Source organism: Trichomycterus rosablanca, chromosome 14 (assembly GCF_030014385.1).
Source record: "Trichomycterus rosablanca isolate fTriRos1 chromosome 14, fTriRos1.hap1, whole genome shotgun sequence".
NCBI lineage: Eukaryota > Metazoa > Chordata > Actinopteri > Siluriformes > Trichomycteridae > Trichomycterus > Trichomycterus rosablanca.
This window is the reverse complement of record NC_086001.1, coordinates 5,129,049-5,151,188: the sequence shown is the minus strand read 5'-3', so window position 1 is coordinate 5,151,188 and position 22,140 is coordinate 5,129,049. Positions and strand designations below refer to the sequence as shown.

General features: G+C 43.3%; 1 protein-coding gene across 1 annotated transcript in view; it reads left to right on the top strand.

Annotated features, from left to right (window-relative positions):
* Window positions 1-22,140, top strand: part of fat1a (FAT atypical cadherin 1a) — a 109,363-nt gene that overhangs the window by 40,368 nt on the left and 46,855 nt on the right. Inside the window, exons 5-7 of the mRNA XM_063009026.1 lie at window positions 1,970-2,299; window positions 5,358-5,568; window positions 15,864-16,003. Of these exons, the coding sequence (XP_062865096.1) occupies window positions 1,970-2,299; window positions 5,358-5,568; window positions 15,864-16,003 (681 nt within the window). The remainder of the gene's footprint in view (window positions 1-1,969; window positions 2,300-5,357; window positions 5,569-15,863; window positions 16,004-22,140) is intronic.

Here is a 22,140-nt window from a genome sequence, read left to right as displayed (position 1 = left end):
GACCTGATGGTACCCTAGCATCTTCCCGATTAATAATTCCCACTTTAAATCTCTCTAACAGTTTATAACGAGCATCTGGCACGTTCAGGAAATCATTATTAGAGCAGCGCCGCTGAGTTTGTGAGACACTTTTACAGCGGTCTCTCCCCGAGGTACGGACCCGTCTCACGGGACGGAGCTGCTGCAGGAAACTGTCACTCTGACGCTAACACGCGGAGCAACTTTGTCATTTAGCCTCCTCCAGGTCTTGCTCGGTTGTGCAAAATATACGACAGCTGATCACGAGGGGAATCGCTCCTGTCTTACCGGCCGGGCTACGGGAAGCTCAGAAGGGAGTTCTCATCACATCGATCCGGGACGCGACAGTCTAACAAACAGTTTTTTTTAGCTGCCTCATGCTTTAGGTGATGACTACACTCTATTATAGTTCCAGCTCTTGATTTCTCAACTTGCCCATCTCGTTTCCGCTGTAATTGGAAACGTCCAGTTTGACAGCGGACATCTGGGCTACGAATTTGGTTGACGAGTAAAAAAAAAAGCAAAACATTCAGCAGTAGCAGTAGTTGTCTTGATCTGGATGGATAAAAACCCTGACAGGGTGTCACTACTACCTTTCTTGTACTGAATGGGAGCTAGAACGTATTTCAGTATTACAGAATACCTGACATTTTACATAAATAGATGCAGAAGTTTACCATCACTAGTCCATCTGTAGTTATTATTACCACCACCAAGCTAATCTCATCAGGTCTTGGTCTGAGAACCAAATTGTTCTTGGGTCACAACTGACATTATGCAAAGGCACCTCTAAAATGTGTTCAGAAATGATAGTCCTGAGTGTTTTTGGATTAATAACCAATTATTCTTCTATTTTAGCTGTTTGGTCAAATTCTATCCCTGGCATGGAACCTGACATGCCATAAAAACACATTTCAGGGGTGCGCCAAGATTCTCCTGCGTTTAAATCTTGGCTTGGGCACCCTTTAGCAGGCACAACTGGCTATCAGTCTGATGGGTGGAAAAGACGTGATGGTCGATGTTACAGTTACATTGAAGTGTTCAACACAGTCAGTTACATTTTTCTCCCAGCCATAGAGAATCATGGCATCATCAGTGATGCACCAATGATTGGGTGAAGTTTTGCACTTGTGCCCCTCAGAAGCCTGGAGGTATTTCTTGTGTTGGGAGAAGGTGTAAAGCGATTGTAAATTAGACACTTAGCACCCATGATAATTAACTAAATACAACATTTTACGCTAGCAGACAAAGACCTAGAACAGTGGTAACAGTTGTGCGCCCGTTACCATTTCTAAAACGGCTCGCGAAGTATTTTAAAAATAAAATGAAAGTTGTGCCGCTATTAAACAGCCTTTAAAAAACAGCTTGAACTGTTTGAACTCTGGGTGTCGCTCTCGCATAAAACAAATCTAAAACCCTCCCCGTCTTCTTTCCCCCGACTCAAAACATTAACGTTCTCCAGTTTTTGGATGAACACGGTGGCTCCAAAGAAACAAAACCTAGACTAGACTAAAATGAATAATTTTCAAAGGGAGTTTAAAGGGAAGTGGGTATGTCTAATTTAAAGGATTATTACATTTACATGTTCGGCATTTAGCAGACGCTTTTATCCAAAGTGACTTACAGTTATGACTGAACAGGATTTTGAGCAATTGAGGGTTAAGGGCCTTGCTCAGGGGCCCAACAGTGGCAACTTGGTGGTGGTTGGGCTTGAACTGGCAACCTTCTGATTGCTAGCCAGTACCTTAACCACTTAGCTATCACTGCCCTGGTGATTATAAACTACTCCATCTGGAACCCAACAAGAAAAGTTTGGACACCCCTGACCTAGAGGCTTGTGGAACATCCTATACAGGTTTACTTTTTGACACTAGTGTGATACCACACAGTAAATGACTGAGTGATTTTAGATAATATAATTGATTAATATCTTTTTTCTTTTCCCTCTCAGATTACAGTGACGGATCAGGGTGTCCCGGCTCGCTCCACCACCGTGCGAGTGATCGTGCAGGTTCTGGATGAAAACGACAACCGTCCCGTCTTCATGGAGAAGGTGTATAAGATCAAGCTTCCCGAGCGGGACAAGACGGAACGGGAGCGCTCCACGCGACGCGAGCCCGTGTACCGCGTCATCGCCTCCGACCGCGACGATGGCGCCAACGCTGAGATCTCCTACAGCATCGAGGACGGAGACGAACAGGGCAAATTTTTCATCGAGCCCAAGACGGGCCTCGTCTCATCCAAGAAGTTTTCCACGGCTGGAGAATACGACATACTGACGGTAAGAACCCAAACTTATAGTTGGGCCAAAAGTATAGATGGATGGATGATGGATGATAAGATAAGAGACTTTTATTATCCCACAGGGAGCTTTTAAGAATTTAGCTTTATTAATTTAATAAATATAAATTAAATTACATTTAATAATATTTAATTTAATACATTAACTATACAAATATATTAACTATACACCGATCAGCCATAACATTAAAACCACCTCCTTGTTTCTACACTCACTGTCCATTTTATTAGCTCCACTTACCACTTGTAGTTCTACAATTACAAACTGTAGTCCATCTGTTTCTCTACATATCTTTTTTAACCTGCTTTCACCCTGTTCTTCAATGGCCAGGACCCCCACAGGACCCCCAGAGAGCAGGTATTATTTAGGTGGTGGATCATTCTCAGCACTGCAGTGACACTGACATGGTGGTGGTGTGTTAGTCTGTGTTGTGCTGGTATGAGTGGATCAGACACAGCAGCGCTGCTGGAGTTTTTAAATACCGTGTCCACTCACTGTCCACTCTGTTAGACACTCCTACCTAGTTGGTCCACCTTGTAGATGTAAAGTCAGAGACGAGCGCTCATCTATTGCTGCTGTTTGAGTCGGTCATCTTCTAGACCTTCATCAGTGGTCACAGGACGCTGCCCACGGGGCGATGTCGGCTGATTATATTTTTGGCTGGTGGACTATTCTCAGTCCAGCAGTGACAGTGAGGTGATTAAAAACTCCAGTAGCGCTGCTGTGTCTGATCCACTCATACCAGCACAACACACACTAACACACCACCACCATGTCAGTGTCACTGCAGTGCTGAGAATGATACACCACCTAAATAATACCTGCTCTGTGGTGGTCCTGTGGGGGTCCTGACCATTGAAGAACAGTATGAAAGGGTGCTAACAAAGCATGCGGAGAAACAGATGGACTACAGTCAGTAATTGTAGAACTACAAAGTGCTTTTATATGGTAAGAGGAGCTGATAAAATGGACAGTGAGTGTAGAAACAATGAGGTGGTTTTAATGTTATGGCTGATCTGTGTATTAACAATATATTAACTAAATATACAAAAATACATACAAGTAATTCCCCTGATAATCTGTCAAATCTAAATCAATCTAATTTTTCAAATCAGATGAATCCTTATTAAACATTTAGCTGTTTTAATTTTTAATTTTCCCATCAGTCTGCCCAGCTGGGTTGAAGGTACGTTCACTGGCTCCTTCTGTGGTGTGTGGTTGCTGATAAATCAATCACCCTTCTGTGTTTACAGTCCCATCATCTGTCACATTGTGAGCAGGTGTTTGGCTTGGTGCTTTGTTTTCCTTCATGCCGTGTTTTGACAGCTATTACTCTGTGTTAAACAAATTCATTTGTAATAAATAGGTGTTGACACATGCTTAAGAGACACGAACAAACAAGAATTTCCGACAAACCTGGAACGAGCAAAGCATGATGCAACGACTTCAAATGAACAAATATAAAAAAGATAGGATAAATGGAAATCATTTGAATACATTAATTATTTTATTTTTACTATTTGATTATTTATTTATCTTTATTTAAACATGCAAGACATTAAGAACAAGTTTTATTTATAATAAGAACCTGTCAAGTGCCAAGGAGCAGACAAGGATGAGAGGAAAAGAAGCAAAAAGAAGAGAGAAACATCCCACAACACGTCACATAAAACAATAACAAGTACCATTAAATATGCTGTTGATTAAATCCTTAAATGCTGCGACTGAGGACCTTGTATTATACTTTTACCTGCTGCACTAAGTCGACTCTGGGCCACTCAGTCCTTTCACGGCAGAGTCATTATACTGCAGGTTGATTTATTGATCTAACATAAATGACCCTGAACTTAATCAATATTGAATCTAAGCTGCACTGTTGCTCAACTAGTAGTGTTGGTACCATGAAGAACCAAGTTCCAGGTTCCCTGATTGACTCCTGCACTTTGTTACCTTGTGTCCGAATGAATTTGCATTGGGTACTTTTGTTTCCACTTATTAATATGCCGCTAGGTAGGTTTACTAGTCTGAATTGCCTTTAAATGTGGTATTTGACACCTACATCAGGGTGTATTTACACCTTGACCCCTGTGTTTTAGTCTGATTCTGACCAAGCACTGAATCAAGATGAACAAATACGGGACAGTACTTACTGAAGCCATCACAGTAACTGAAACGATAGCAGTTCTAAAACTGTGATATTAATATCACTGCTGATATGCACAGCACCTCATTGTAGTACTATTAAAAGGGAATCTATCTTCAGTGAAATTAGTAAGTGTTAATTAAAATTCTACAAAGGCTCTGCTCTCTACTTTCTGCTTTCTACTCATTTAGACAGACTTGAGAATACAGATCAAGAATTGGTTGCTAATGTGTTATACACTGATAATCCCAAAAGTGTTCAACTGTGTGCAACAGGCGGTACATTAACATTTATTTTACTTTTATATCTCATATAGGGCGGTAGCACTATTATTATATCTCAGTGGGTAGCACTGTCGCCTCACAGCAAGAAGGTCCTGGGTTTGATCCCTAGGCGGGGCGGTCCGGGTCCTTTCTGTGTGGAGTTTGCATGTTCTCTCCGTGTCTACGTGGGTTTCCTCCGGGAGCTCCGGTTTCCTCCCACAGTCCAAAAACATGCAGTCAGGTTAATTGGAGACACTGAATTGCCCTATAGGTGAATGTGTGTGTATGTGTGTGTGTGTGTGTGTCTCCTGTGATGGACTGGCGCCCCATCCAGGGTGTTACTTTGTGCCTTGAGCCCATTGAAAAGCTGGGATAGGCTCTGGCTTAGAAAGACGTGCAAGTGAGGTGAACTAGAGATACAAAATTGTCCATGACTGTGTTTGAACTGATGAATCTTGTGTAACCAGTAACTACCATTCCTGTCGTTAATGTAACCAAATGTTCAAAACATGACGTTACAATCCTAATAAATAAATCGCACAGTATTTTTGGCACATGCTAACATTGACAGATGTAGATAATATTCAGTAAATAATCCAGTAAAATGACGGTACCCTCTGTCTGTGTGTAGATTAAAGCCGTGGATAACGGTAGACCTCAGAAATCGTCCACTTGCCGGCTGCACATCGAGTGGATACCCAAACCGGAGCCTAGCGCCACCCAGCTGGCTTTCGACGAGGACGTCTTCTCCTTCAGCGTCATGGAGAGCGACCCTGTGGCCCACATGGTCGGGGTCATCACCATGGAGACGGTGAACACGCCCATCTGGTTTGATATCACAGGTACGGTTGTCGTGGTTATTTGATAGCTACAGAACATCAGAAATGAAAACAGATTCTTGATACATTTTCCTTTTTATACACTGTTAAAAACATTTAATGATAATCATAATTATTAATAATAATAATGTATGTAAACTTTTGATCTTTACTGCATTATTCTTCTCAGATTTTTACGTTTGTCTCCTAAATCGTGTGAATTTTAAAACCTTTGCATGAAACCTGAACTGTTTAAACCTGGAAGCTTTTCTTTCCTCCCTTTACCTTTCTAACCAGCCTATAACTAATTCAGCCTTGATTTTTCTCCTTTTTTGCTCGCTGCCTTCTGTTGGAAATTTTCTCCTCCTTCTATTTCCTTTCATCTTTCTTCTTCCCGCCTTCCTGCTTTTGCGTTCTGAAGAAAATGCCGAGCCCAGTGAGCTATTTTACGTGGTGCAGACGGCATGTGACCTGAACTGCACAGCTGAAGGTATCTACTGTTGATCCGCTGTTATTCAGATCTGTGATTAGCTTCTAGATTTTGTTCTCTGGTCTGTGATTGGTCCGTGTCGTGGTGAGGTTTCAGTTCTTCACACTCCTTTGTTTCTTCATCTTCTTCATCTTTTGCAGTTTTTATGTTTTACTGTTTGGTTTTTGTAAACAAAGTTCTAGTAGCCGCTCAGGTGTCGCAGCAGTAAAACACGAATCGAATACATCATATCGAATCTCAGCTCTGCCATCCAGTTACATGAACAGCGTTTGGCTGTTGTCGGGTAAGCCGGATAGGGACTCCTCATAACTGAGCGAATTACGACCTCTGCTGGCTGGTTGATGGTGTCTGCACAGGGTCGAGGAATAATGCTGATCAGGGTGTGTCTCTCCGTACACAAAGCTGATCCACATATGAACTCGCCTCGAGCATGTGAAGCTTCTAAACTAAGACATGGAGTTATCAGCGTCTCCCACAGGCTTCCGGGGGGGGGGGGGGGGGGGGAACAATTCACTGGTCACAGATGCTTTCTCTGGCAGGTGAAAAGAAGTGGTTGGTGACTATTTGCCTGTAGGATGGGGTGCACTTTTTTTCTGTCCGTGGCTACGTGCTTAACCGAAACATTTTTTGCTGATGGCATTAAAAAAGGGCATTAAGTGCATTAAAAAGTGCAGAAGCTTTTTGAAGAACCCTCGCAGTAACTATAGCCATGCAGGGCTCTAGACTAACTTTTTGCACTGGTTGCACTGGTGCGCCTAACTTTTTTTCTTAGGTGCACCAGCACAAAAGTTAGGTGCACCCAAATGTTCGACTGCATCGCATTTAACACCGCAGTTTTACAGGTTCACTTTTTTTTTTTTTTTTTTACTCACTGTCCATACAGGCAATATTGACTTGTAATTAACTAACAATCTGGTCAACATGGCCTCGTCTGATGATCTGTTTGCTACTGCCTGCCACTGAAAGGCAGTGGGGAGAGGGGGACACTCGGGCAGTGCATTTATCGCCGCATGTAATGAGTTTTATAGATGCATTGTGCTTTTCCAGCCTTTCAATTCAAAATGTATTAGAACCAGTCACAAATACACTATTGCCGGCCATGGTCTTCCCATGCTCTTTACAGTTAATTATAGTATTATAGTCTAATTATAGCAATTCTTTTTTATAAAAATTATAAAAATAATAAGAGTAAATGTGTATGTATGTGTGTATATCTATTTATATGTGTGTGTATATTTAAAATTATATGTATATACAGTGTATCACAAAAGTGAGTACACCCCTCACATTTCTGCAGATATTTAAGTATATCTTTTCATGGGACAACACTGACAAAATGACACTTTGACACAATTAAAAGTAGTCTGTGTGCAGCTTATATAACAGTGTAAATTTATTCTTCCCTCAAAATAACTCAATATACAGCCATTAATGTTTAAACCACCAGCAACAAAAGTGAGTACACCCCTTAGTGAAAGTTCCTGAAGTGTCAATATTTTGTGTGGCCACCATTATTTCCCAGAACTGCCTTAACTCTCCTGGGCATGGAGTTTACCAGAGCTTCACAGGTTGCCACTGGAATGCTTTTCCACTCCTCCATGACGACATCACGAAGCTAGCGGATATTCGAGACTTTGCGCTCCTCCACCTTCCGCTTGAGGATGCCCCAAAGATGTTCTATTGGGTTTAGGTCTGGAGACATGCTTGGCCAGTCCATCACCTTTACCCTCAGCCTCTTCAATAAAGCAGTGGTCGTCTTAGAGGTGTGTTTGGGGTCATTATCATGCTGGAACACTGCCCTGCGACCCAGTTTCCGGAGGGAGGGGATCATGCTCTGCTTCAGTATTTCACAGTACATATTGGAGTTCATGTGTCCCTCAATGAAATGTAACTCCCCAACACCTGCTGCACTCATGCAGCCCCAGACCATGGCATTCCCACCACCATGCTTGACTGTAGGCATGACACACTTATCTTTGTACTCCTCACCTGATTGCCGCCACACATGCTTGAGACCATCTGAACCAAACAAATTAATCTTGGTCTCATCAGACCATAGGACATGGTTCCAGTAATCCATGTCCTTTGTTGACATGTCTTCAGCAAACTGTTTGCGGGCTTTCTTGTGTAGAGACTCAGAAGAGGCTTCCTTCTGGGGTGACAGCCATGCAGACCAATTTGATGTAGTGTGCGGCGTATGGTCTGAGCACTGACAGGCTGACCCCCCACCTTTTCAATCTCTGCAGCAATGCTGACAGCACTCCTGCGCCTATCTTTCAAAGACAGCAGTTGGATGTGACGCTGAGCACGTGCACTCAGCTTCTTTGGACGACCAACGCGAGGTCTGTTCTGAGTGGACCCTGCTCTTTTAAAACGCTGGATGATCTTGGCCACTGTGCTGCAGCTCAGTTTCAGGGTGTTGGCAATCTTCTTGTAGCCTTGGCCATCTTCATGTAGGGGGGGGGGGGGGGGGGACCAATTCACTGGTCACAGATGCTTTCTCTGGCAGGTGAAAAGAAGTGGTTGGTGACTATTTGCCTGTAGGATGGGGTGCACTTTTTTTCTGTCCGTGGCTACGTGCTTAACCGAAACATTTTTTGCTGATGGCATTAAAAAAGGGCATTAAGTGCATTAAAAAGTGCAGAAGCTTTTTGAAGAACCCTCGCAGTAACTATAGCCATGCAGGGCTCTAGACTAACTTTTTGCACTGGTTGCACTGGTGCGCCTAACTTTTTTTCTTAGGTGCACCAGCACAAAAGTTAGGTGCACCCAAATGTTCGACTGCATCGCATTTAACACCGCAGTTTTACAGGTTCACTTTTTTTTTTTTTTTTTTACTCACTGTCCATACAGGCAATATTGACTTGTAATTAACTAACAATCTGGTCAACATGGCCTCGTCTGATGATCTGTTTGCTACTGCCTGCCACTGAAAGGCAGTGGGGAGAGGGGGACACTCGGGCAGTGCATTTATCGCCGCATGTAATGAGTTTTATAGATGCATTGTGCTTTTCCAGCCTTTCAATTCAAAATGTATTAGAACCAGTCACAAATACACTATTGCCGGCCATGGTCTTCCCATGCTCTTTACAGTTAATTATAGTATTATAGTCTAATTATAGCAATTCTTTTTTATAAAAATTATAAAAATAATAAGAGTAAATGTGTATGTATGTGTGTATATCTATTTATATGTGTGTGTATATTTAAAATTATATGTATATACAGTGTATCACAAAAGTGAGTACACCCCTCACATTTCTGCAGATATTTAAGTATATCTTTTCATGGGACAACACTGACAAAATGACACTTTGACACAATTAAAAGTAGTCTGTGTGCAGCTTATATAACAGTGTAAATTTATTCTTCCCTCAAAATAACTCAATATACAGCCATTAATGTTTAAACCACCAGCAACAAAAGTGAGTACACCCCTTAGTGAAAGTTCCTGAAGTGTCAATATTTTGTGTGGCCACCATTATTTCCCAGAACTGCCTTAACTCTCCTGGGCATGGAGTTTACCAGAGCTTCACAGGTTGCCACTGGAATGCTTTTCCACTCCTCCATGACGACATCACGAAGCTAGCGGATATTCGAGACTTTGCGCTCCTCCACCTTCCGCTTGAGGATGCCCCAAAGATGTTCTATTGGGTTTAGGTCTGGAGACATGCTTGGCCAGTCCATCACCTTTACCCTCAGCCTCTTCAATAAAGCAGTGGTCGTCTTAGAGGTGTGTTTGGGGTCATTATCATGCTGGAACACTGCCCTGCGACCCAGTTTCCGGAGGGAGGGGATCATGCTCTGCTTCAGTATTTCACAGTACATATTGGAGTTCATGTGTCCCTCAATGAAATGTAACTCCCCAACACCTGCTGCACTCATGCAGCCCCAGACCATGGCATTCCCACCACCATGCTTGACTGTAGGCATGACACACTTATCTTTGTACTCCTCACCTGATTGCCGCCACACATGCTTGAGACCATCTGAACCAAACAAATTAATCTTGGTCTCATCAGACCATAGGACATGGTTCCAGTAATCCATGTCCTTTGTTGACATGTCTTCAGCAAACTGTTTGCGGGCTTTCTTGTGTAGAGACTCAGAAGAGGCTTCCTTCTGGGGTGACAGCCATGCAGACCAATTTGATGTAGTGTGCGGCGTATGGTCTGAGCACTGACAGGCTGACCCCCCACCTTTTCAATCTCTGCAGCAATGCTGACAGCACTCCTGCGCCTATCTTTCAAAGACAGCAGTTGGATGTGACGCTGAGCACGTGCACTCAGCTTCTTTGGACGACCAACGCGAGGTCTGTTCTGAGTGGACCCTGCTCTTTTAAAACGCTGGATGATCTTGGCCACTGTGCTGCAGCTCAGTTTCAGGGTGTTGGCAATCTTCTTGTAGCCTTGGCCATCTTCATGTAGCGCAACAATTCGTCTTTTAAGATCCTCAGAGAGTTCTTTGCCATGAGGTGCCATGTTGGAACTTTCAGTGACCAGTATGAGAGAGTGTGAGAGCTGTACTACTAAATTGAACACACCTGCTCCCTATGCACACCTGAGACCTAGTAACACTAACGAGTCACATGACATTTTGGAGGGAAAATGACAAGCAGTGCTCAATTTGGACATTTAGGGGTGTAGTCTCTTAGGGGTGTACTCAGTTTTGTTGCCAGTGGTTTAGACATTAATGGCTGTATATTGAGTTATTTTGAGGGAAGAATAAATTTACACTGTTATATAAGCTGCACACAGACTACTTTTCATTGTGTCAAAGTGTCATTTTGTCAGTGTTGTCCCATGAAAAGATATACTTAAATATCTGCAGAAATGTGAGGGGTGTACTCACTTTTGTGATACACTGTATATATATGTGTGGGTTTGTGTGTGTGTGTGTGTGTATGGGGCTCTAGAGTGTTAGTGTAATCTTAAATGCAGTGCATTATATTATCTGCTTTACTGAATCTTTTACACAGATTCCCAAAATCGCTTGCGGTGCACTCACTGTGTATTTTGACTACATGTATTCTAATATATTATGGTCTTTTAGTTATTTTTATATTTTATTAACGAAAATATTGTCGTGTTTTTACTTTCGCTATCATCGCACTTTATCGCTAGCATTAGCCCCTTGCTACTAGAGGGTCGTCTCACCTAGCCGCTGTCCGGTGGGGATGTAACGGGTCTTTTGCTGTGCGGTGGTGGAGGTGTGGGAATTAAGGCTTCGGTGAGCATTACAACACTTTAGACTGCCTAGCTCCAGAACCCGAACTTCCATTCTGGGGACATCCAGCGAGTCTCATATACAAAACTAAACTAACTGCAGAACATCCGAACGCACATGTATAAACCGGGTGCTGCATTCTGATTGGCTGAGCTGAATGTTGCTTACATATCGCCGCTAGAATATTGTCCCGCCCTTCACTATCTCTGATTGGTTTAGACCATGATATTGGCCTAATGTGTGTCTGTCGTTTTTTTTTTCCCTCGGAAGCCTGGTCGCACTGGTGCGACCTGAGATTTTTTTTAGTCGCACCATTGAGAAATTAGGTCGCATGTGCGACCAAATTGGTCGCACTCTAGAGCCCTGCCATGGATAAAAATATACATGTAATATAGAAGTGCATGTTAACTCAATTACAGTGAAGCTACATGTAATAAAGGGCACAGCTATAATTAAAGTTAGATCAGCTGGCTTGGTTTAAAGCCCCTTTTCTATTGTGCGATACCCTATACATGTACATTTTTGGCATTTAGCAGATGCTTTTATCCAAAGTGATGTACAGTATACAGTCCAAGCAATTAAGCATTAAGGGCCCAACAGTGACAACCTGGAAGCAACATTCTGCTTACTAGTCCAGTACTTTTACCACTAGACTACAACTATCCCAATAAAGTCAAGCATTTAACAGATCAAGTGCAATTCAGGTATTTCTCAGGGGCCCAACAGTGGCAGTTTGGCAGCAGCCTTCTAGATTCCAGTCCTTTATCTTAACCACTAAGCCACCACTGTCCTACACTATACCAGTACCATGTAAACAGTGTCAGTGGCAACAACAGGGCGATTTTTGGTTCGCCTCACTTCGGTTCCTGTGGTCTTGATTTTTTAGAAGGCAAGTTTACATTTCTCAGCACCGCTTTGATCAAATCTGTTGCAGTTTGGTTTTGCTGTGCTGATTCTGTGCCGATTGGGGAAAAAATGCAAAACAAAAGGCTAGTTTGTTAGCAAAAGGCTAAATAATCATTGGATCTTATAAGACCTACTAACAGCAGATCAGTGTTGGTTATAAAAATAATTTTTGTATGTACGTTATGCATTTTTATCTATTTCATTTATGTGTACATTTCATTTATTCATTAGTGTTTGGATGAATTCTAATGTGGTGTACTTTTTTTATTGTCATTTTATTATTCCTTTTGTTTAGTCCTTTTTTTTATCTGTGTACCAGACGTGGATAAATCCTGGACTAAACCTGGTATTCTCTGTTGGGAATCAGTGTTAGTTGAACGCTGGGCTTAATCCACGTCTCCTTCATGAATTCATTAGAAGCTCTTCACTGCTGTGGTGTTATTTTTGTTCTGTGTGATTGTTATTATTGATGCTTGGTTGGCTAATCCTTGATGTTTAGTTTTCCTGATTAGCATAGCACTTTGGATTTTTTATTTTTAACAAGGTAATGCACACTAAATGGTATTCCATAATAGCATTTACATCAGACTCCATCGAAGAATGTAAAATGATTCCATTCATGTATCACCATATTTATATCATATCCTTTATTATTATCGTATTGTTACAGCGGTACCTTGAAATCTAACGTCAGTTGGTTCTGGGAGTGGCGTCGAGTTTAAAAGACGTTGAGTTTTAAGGTATTTTTTCCCATAAGGATTTATGGGAAACCTGTTAATGTGTTCCATTGTCCTGTGGAACTGCGTATATTTTAGACTATTGTAAAATAATGGAGTTGTTTTTGACACTTATATACTGAAAATAACACAAATATAATATAAACAACACTGAAATACAATTGCGGTGGCTCGGTGGGTAGCACTGTCGCCCCACAGCATGAAGGTCCTGGGTTCGATCCCCAGACGGGGCGGTCCGGGTCTTTTCTGTGCGGAGTTTGCATGTTCTCTCCGTGCCTGTGTGGGTTTCCTCTGGGAGCTCCGATTTCCTCCCACAGTCAGGTTAATTGGAGACACTGAATTGCCTTATAGGTGAATGTGTGTGTCTGCCCTGCTATGGACTGGCGCCCCGTCCAGGGTGTTACTGTGTGCCTTGCGCCCATTGAAAAGCTGGGTTGGATAAGCGGTTAAGACAGTGAGTGAGTGAGTGAGTGACATTTAGATCAGTGCTACCTTGAAACTCAGTGTCAGTTGGTTCTGGGAGTGGCGTTGAGTTTTAAGGTATTTTTTCCCATAAGAATGTACAGGGGTTGGACAAAATAACTGAAACACCTGTCATTTTAGTGTGGGAGGTTTCATGGCTAAATTGGACCAGTCTGGTGGCCAATCTTCATTAATTGCACAATGCACCAGTAAGAGCAGAGTGTGAAGGTTCAATTAGCAGGGTAAGAGCACAGTTTTGCTCAAAATATTGCAATGCACACAACATTATGGGTGACATACCAGAGTTCAAAAGAGGACAAATTGTTGGTGCACGTCTTGCTGGCGCATCTGTGACCAAGACAGCAAGTCTTTGTGATGTATCAAGAGCCACGGTATCCAGGGTAATGTCAGCATACCACCAAGAAGGACAAACCACATCCAACAGGATTAACTGTGGACGCAAGAGGAAGCTGTCTGAAAGGGATGTTTGGGTGCTAACCCGGATTGTATCCAAAAAACATAAAACCACGGCTGCCCAAATCACGGCAGAATTAAATGTGCACCTCAACTCTCCTGTTTCCACCAGAACTGTCCGTCGGGAGCTCCACAGGGTCAATATACACGGCCGGGCTGCTATAGCCAAACCTTTGGTCACTCGTGCCAATGCCAAACGTCGGTTTCAATGGTGCAAGGAGCGCAAATCTTGGGCTGTGGACAATGCGAAACATGTATTGTTCTCTGATGAGTCCACCTTTACTGTTTTCCCCACATCCGGGAGAGTTACGGTGTGGAGAAGCCCCAAAGAAGCGTACCACCCAGACTGTTGCATGCCCAGAGTGAAGCATGGGGGTGGATCAGTGATGGTTTGGGCTGCCATATCATGGCATTCCCTTGGCCCAATACTTGTGCTAGATGGGCGCGTCACTGCCAAGGACTACCGAACCATTCTGGAGGACCATGTGCATCCAATGGCGGTGCCGTGTATCAGGATGACAATGCACCAATACACACAGCAAGACTGGTGAAAGATTGGTTTGATGAACATGAAAGTGAAGTTGAACATCTCCCATGGCCTGCACAGTCACCAGATCTAAATATTATTGAGCCACTTTGGGGTGTTTTGGAGAAGCGAGTCAGGAAACGTTTTCCTCCACCAGCATCACGTAGTGACCTGGCCACTATCCTGCAAGAAGAATGGCTTAAAATCCCTCTGACCACTGTGCAGGACTTGTATATGTCATTTCCAAGATGAATTGACGCTGTATTGGCCGCAAAAGGAGGCCCTACACCATACTAATAAATTATTGTGGTCTAAAACCAGGTGTTTCAGTTATTTTGTCCAACCCCTGTATGTGAAACATGTTAATGCGTTCTAGGTCCCGTGAAACTGCAATTATTTTAGGCTACTAAAAAATCATGTGGTTGTTTTTGACATAAATATAATATAAAAACACTGAAATACAATTAAAAACAGTTAAAAATCAATCAAAAATACAATAAAACCTGAACTTTATCTTCGCTTCTTTATTGTTTTCTTATGCTTCAAATAAGCACTAATAATTAAGAGAGGTTTAGTGTTTCTATGTCGTTCTTTTAATACATTACGTTACTTTTTTTAACGATAGGCGTTTTAGACTCTCGGAAAAGCTGATTCTGACTCTCACAATTTCTCAGAACCTCGAGCTGGAACACAAGTTTAAAAGTGAAACAGGGAGGAAAATCCATATAAACACAGATACATGTGGAGCTTTCAGGCTGGATTTGACGTTTACTCCACACAAATGCAGATTCATCTCATATTCACACTTTGATGACGTCTTACCGCACCACTCAAGCCGAGCCCTGAGCAAAACAGCAGTCGCACACATGTTGAGTTTAAGGGTACAAATTCCTTGACGAAGGGCGTTGAGTTTCAAAGATTTTGAGTTTAGGGGACGTTGAGTTACAAGGTACCACAATATCTCCATATTTAAATCATATGCATTATTATTATCAGTAACTCTATATTAGCAGCATTTCATCGCTGGTTACACTTTATGACCAAAAGTATATGGACACTCCAAGTAAATTATATGCTTCTAATTTTAGGACGACAGTTTTAGGAAGGTCGATTACTGTTCCGTAACCCTTCCGCACAAAGCACGGTTCATAATGACACGGCTTGACATTTACTGGAACATTTTATTTGGATGAACTGGAACATCAATTGCTAGCCAGACTTTCTCGTCCAACGTCAACACCTCAGCTCAGACATCCTCTTCGGACTGTGAAAAAATCTCGTGAAAAGCCTTTCTATAGGAGCGGAAGCTGTTAAAGCTGCACCGCAAAGGCGAAGAGTTTTAAAACAGAGCTTTAAAACAGCTCCAAATTAAAACAGATTTTTAGAACAGGACGTCCAAAAATCAGCATCCGTGTACCATCCTTTTGGTCTTATTGTGTATCTGTTTATTTATTATGGCACATCGAGTAGCTTTTAATATCTAACGTTTTATGTCTAGGCGGAAACTCGGACAGTCGTTTCGACGTGGGTAAAGCCAGCGGAACGCTGATGGTGGCCCAACCGCTGAACGCCGAGCAGAAATCCAGCTACAACCTGACGCTGGAGGCCACAGACGGCACAAACACCATCAGCACACAGGTGAGAACCGGCGGAGACGGAGTGTTTATGGAATGGGTGCGGCTCGGTGCGTGTTTGTGTTGGACGTGTGATCTCGAACTAAGTGTTTAATGAAGGGAATTATCAGACTGGATTGTTGACAGTCACGTTGCCAAGCCCTCGCAGAAAAGTGTGTGTGCACATTTGTGAGCGTGTATGTGTGTGTTTTATTCTTATAAACAGTCTGCTGTGAGAAATTATTAATGGATCAGGCCGTGGTCAGGTGGTTTCAGAGCTCAGAATTTTCTCACGTAGTCGAACAATTTTGCTCTGTTGCCAAGATTAGACTCACCACAGCGGAGTGGATTCCTTATAACTGGTAAAACTATGACCTCTGCTGGCTGCATAGAGGCGGGGGATAACAGGGATTAGTCTGTGACTCTCCATAAGAGAGACTGAGCCCCATATGATCTTGTGTCGCGCAGGTGAAAAGATGCAGTCGGCTACTGCACACAAGTCGGAGGGGGCGTGTGTTAGTCACGGCTCTTCTCGGTCAGAGTGGAGGTCAGCATGAGTGGAGGGGAAGCGAAATGCAATCGGGTAATTGGATACGACTAGATTGAGAGAAAAATTATACTTTAAATAGTTACCAAGATTGAACTTGACCAAACCAAACCTTGGCTGTAGTGGGGATTGAACCGACAACCTTCCGAACACCAGTCCAGCACCTTAAGTTGTTCAATGGCTACAGTATCTGCCACTATCGGCCCTACAGTTCCATATATACAGTATTGGCACACATGCGATACTGTACGTACGGAGCTGTAGGGCCACTAGTAGCCGATTCCCCCTGAGTTGTCGTAGCAACAGGAAGTTATCATTTTGTTTCGCTTTGTTATCTTATTGGTTTTATTTAAGCGGTCAGTGAAGCGTCTTTATTTCTCTAGCCACCTGTCTGCCATCCCGTCACCTAACCATGAGGTTTCAGCACTTTTACATATCACCGTCCTTCGTTCTCAGCGCGAGTCCCTGTCGTCACGTCTCGATATGCGCCGCCCGGCCCGGCAGGTGCGTGCCGCAAATATTTGCCCTCACGATATTAAAGAGCCGAGCTGCTGGAAACACGGCGGCTTTTATTTCACCGGAGAGGAACAGAGCGGGGAAATCTGTCATCCGTGAATTAACAGCTTTCGAGGCAGAACGAGGTGTCCGGGCGGATGCGTTTTTTTGAGAGATTTTATCGTTTTTATCTTTTTTATGGTCTGTAGTTTTCATCTTCACCCTTCATCCTCAGCTGTTATTTAATACTGATCAAGATTGGAGGCCAGAGGACTTTTAGGACAGGAGCCACCCGGAAACTCGAGTCTAAACTGAATGTGTTCTGCAGATTAGTTGACAAAATAAAATAAAATATTAGGAATATTATAAGCCTGAGTGTTTTAGCCACACCCTTTATACACCTACAACTTCCAAACAAGCTGGGATACACGAAGAAAGAATTTTGTGGTACTGTACTCGTGTATATGTACAGTGTATCACAAAAGTGAGTACACCCCTCACATTTCTGCAAATATTTAATTATATCTTTTCATGGGACAACACTATAGACATGAAACTTGGATATAACCTAGAGTAGTCAGTGTACAACTTGTATAGCAGTGTAGATTTACTGTCTTCTGAAAATAACTCAACACACAGCCATTAATGTCTAAATGGCTGGCAACATAAGTGAGTACACCCCACAGTGAACATGTCCAAATTGTGCCCAAATGTGTCATTGTCCCTCCCTGGTGTCATGTGTCAAGGTCCCAGGTGTGAATGGGGAGCAGGGCTGTTAAATTTGGTGTTTTGGGTACAATTCTCTCATACTGGCCACTGGATATTCAACATGGCACCTCATGGCCAAGAACTCTCTGAGGATGTGAGAAATAGAATTGTTGCTCTCCACAAAGATGGCCTGGGCTATAAGAAGATTGCTAACACCCTGAAACTGAGCTACAGCATGGTGGCCAAGGTCATACAGCGGTTTTCCAGGACAGGTTCCACTCGGAACAGGCTTCGCCAGGGTCGACCAAAGAAGTTGAGTCCACGTGTTCGGCGTCATATCCAGAGGTTGGCTTTAAAAAATAGACACATGAGTGCTGCCAGCATTGCTGCAGAGGTTGAAGACGTGGGAGGTCAGCCTGTCAGTGCTCAGACCATACGCCGCACACTGCATCAACTCGGTCTGCATGGTCGTCATCCCAGAAGGAAGCTGACGCACAAGAAAGCCAGCAAACAGTTTGCTGAAGACAAGCAGTCCAAGAACATGGATTACTGGAATGCCCTGTGGTCTGACGAGACCAAAATTAACTTGTTTGGCTCAGATAGTGTCCAGCATGTGTGGCGGCGCCCTGGTGAGAAGTACCAAGACAACTGTATCTTGCCTACAGTCAAGCATGGTGGTGGTAGCATCATGGTCTTGGGCTGCATGAGTGTTGCTGGCACTGGGGAGCTGCGGTTCATTGAGGGAAACATGAATTCCAACATGTACTGTGACATTCTGAAACAGAGCATGATCCCCTCCCTTCGAAAACTGGGCCTCATGGCAGTTTTCCAACAGGATAACAACCCCAAACACAACCTCCAAGATGACAACTGCCTTGCTGAGGAAGCTGAAGGTAAAGGTGATGGACTAAACCCAACTGATCACCTGTGGCGCATCCTCAAGTGGAATGTGGAGGAGTTCAAGGTGTCTAACATCCACCAGCTCCGTGATGTCATCATGGAGGAGTGGAAGAGGATTCCAGTAGCAACCTGTGCAGCTCTGGTGAATTCCATGCCCAGGAGGGTTAAGGCAGTGCTGGATAATAATGGTGGTCCCACAAAATATTGACACTTTTGGCACAATTTGGACATGTTCACTGTGGGGTGTACTCACTTATGTTGCCAGCCATTTAGACATTAATGGCTGTGTGTTGAGTTATTTTTAGAAGACAGTAAATCTACACTGCTATACAAGCTGTACACTGACTACTCTAAGTTATATCCAAGTTTCATGTCTATAGTGTTGTCCCATGAAAAGATATAATGAAATATTTGCAGAAATGTGAGGGGTGTACTCACTTTTGTGATACACTGTATATATGACAAATAAAAGCATTCTATCTATCTAGATATCTTGACTGACTGGGTACAGATTCCCACAGACACACTTGGAATGGAAAGGGGGTCAGTCCCATATTACTAACCATAATGATTTTGGAACGGATTGTCCAGAAAGCTCCTGATCAAGCGTCCACATACTTTCGACTACAGTGTTTCCCAGTACATAAAACATTATTTTTGTCACCCCGTCCTCGTGATCTCGTGTCTTGAGCTTTGAATTGAGCCGTTTTATTCCGAAACCCCGTCAGGATAAGAAGATTAAAGCTGGAATGGAATGTGTGTCTTTGGTTTGTCTGACATGCTTTTGTTTGTCCCAGCGGTAAACGCGTCCTCGAGCACAAAATCCGGCGCTTGCCAATCCACCTTCCCGTCACACGCCGGGAGTCTCGCTGAGCGTCTCTTTCTCCAGATCTCGTGCTTCTTTTATCTTCGTCTCAATCCGACTCACGTGTGGCACACATGAAAACTCCGATCCTTCGTGACGGCCTGATTTAAAGGTGCCGTCGCTGTTGCGTAACTCGCGTTTCTCCCTAAAGCGCAGCATCTGGAACAATGCGTGGATTTTATATTTAATATGATTTTCATGACTCAGAGAGACAAAAGCGCTGAAATAAAGCGGAGGCGGAGACGTGTCTTATACACTGCTGTTTAAAATCCAGGGAGAAAATAAATATATACAGCGGGACCTTAAAACTCAACCTTAAGTTTCAAAGTATTTGCTCCCATAAGGATGTATGGGAAACCTGTTAATGTGTTCTGTGGTCCTGTTTGAGTCGGTCATCTTCTAGACTTTCATCAGTGGTCACAGGACGCTGCCCACGGGGCGCTGTTGGCTGGATATTTTTTTTGGTTGGTGGACTATTTTCAGTCCAGCAGTGACAGTGAGGTGTTTAAAAACTCCAGCAGCGCTGCTGTGTCTGATCCACTCATACCAGCACAACACACACTAACACACCACCACCATGTCAGTGTCACTGCAGGGCTGAGAATGATCCACCGCCTAAATAATACCTGCTCTGTAGTGGTCCTGTGGGGGGTCCTGACCATTGAAGAACAGCATGAAAGGGGGCTAACAAAGCATGCAGAGAAACAGATGGACTACAGTCAGTAATTGTAGAACTACAAAGTGCTTCTATATGGTAAGTGGAGCTGATAAAATGGAGTGTAGAAACAAGGAGGTGGTTTTAATGTTATGGCTGATGGGTGTAATATAAAAACACTAAAATACAATAAAAATACTTAGTTTCTTTGTGCTTCTTAATCGTGGAGAGGCGACTGATCAGTGAGCCTCTGCATCTTGACGGATCGAGTCGTTGAACAGGTCACACCTAGCGATCAAGAGGCAATTTTAAGCCCCAGTTGAATGCCAATTTGCCTCCAGGCTGGCTCATCTAGCGGCGACCAGTCGGCGGTCGAAAATCAGGGCAAAAATCACCTAGTGTGAACTCAGAGCCCTGACCTCAACACACCCTCCAACACATTCAGGTTGAATTGGAACGTTGATTGTGAGCCAGGCCTTTTTGTCCAACAGTAGTGCCTGACCTTACTAATGCGCCTGGGACAGAATGGGCACAGATTCCTCACATGCACAGTCGGGGGTTACAGACTCAGTATAAATGCCAGTGGTTTCCGAGAAAGGCTCATGGTCAGACGTCCACATACTTTTGGCTTTTTTAAAAGCATTGTGTGTGTGTGTGTGTGTGTGTGTAAATACATAGTGTTTATAGGGTGCCAGTGTTTCTCATCCTGGCTCCAGTATGACACTCCGCAGGGATCAGTGCTCACACACACACACACACACACACACACACACACACACACACACACACACACACACACACACACACACACACACACACACGGTTAGCCGCCAGACAGGCTGGGTACAGGCTTCTCCTCACATTCTTTTGCTTCTGTTTCATTATATTCATCCATCACTGCTCCACACCGGACCACACCAGGGCAGCTGTAGCCTAGTGGTTAAGGTACTGGACTGGTAATCAGGAGGTCGCTGGTTCAAGCCCCACCACTGCCAGATTGCCACTGTTTGGCCCTTGAGCAAGGTTTTAACCCTTAGCTGCTTAGATTAAATACTGTCAAAGTACTGTACGGTGCTAAATGCTGAAAATGTAAATTATGTATAGGGCAGTTGTAGCCTAGTACTGGACTAGTATTCAGAAGGTCACTGGTTCAAGCCCCACCACTGCCAGGCTGCCACTGTTTGGCCCTTGAGCAACCCTCAATTGCTTAGACAATATACTGTCACGGTACTGTACGTCACTTTGGATAAAAGCGTCTGCTAAATGCCGAAAATGTAAATGTAGGCTTGTTAAACCGTGTCTTTATGGACATCACTTTGTTCTGCAACAGGAAGGTTGCTTCCCTAAACTGTTGCTACAAAGCTGGAAGCATGGCATTGATTTGAATAGAATTAGTTTATACCCCTGCTGGCAATATGTGTGGCTGAAACCCCTGAACCACGTACCTTTGGCCATTTGGTTTAGGGTCAGTCTTTACCTCTGGATTCTGCCAGGTGTGTCCTCCAGATGCCAGATGTTTATATTTGCTTCCTCGTGCACTTTGGTTACCTCACACCTTCAAAAACATGCCAGCAGGTGGATCCATTTCTCATTTACATTTACAATTTTGGCATTTAGCAGACGACTTTATTCAAAGCGACTTACAGTACTGTGACAGTATATTGCCTAAGCAATTGAGAGTTGAACCAGCGACCTTCTGATTGCTAGTTCAGTGCCAGTGCCTTAACCACTAGGCTACAACTGCCCTACTCAAAACTCAAAACTGCCCTACTAAACCTTGACCCTAAATGAACTGTTTTGAAATGAAATGGAAAGTCGATTGTAAGATGGTGTGTGACCTTATTATTGCTGTCTTGACTGGCTGGGTACAAATTCCCACAGACACACTACGAAATTATCATGGAAGGAATGGAAATGGGGTCACTTCATACCTATTGTCACAACCAGCTAGTGAAGATTAATGAATAATTTACTCAATCAATAATTCAGTTT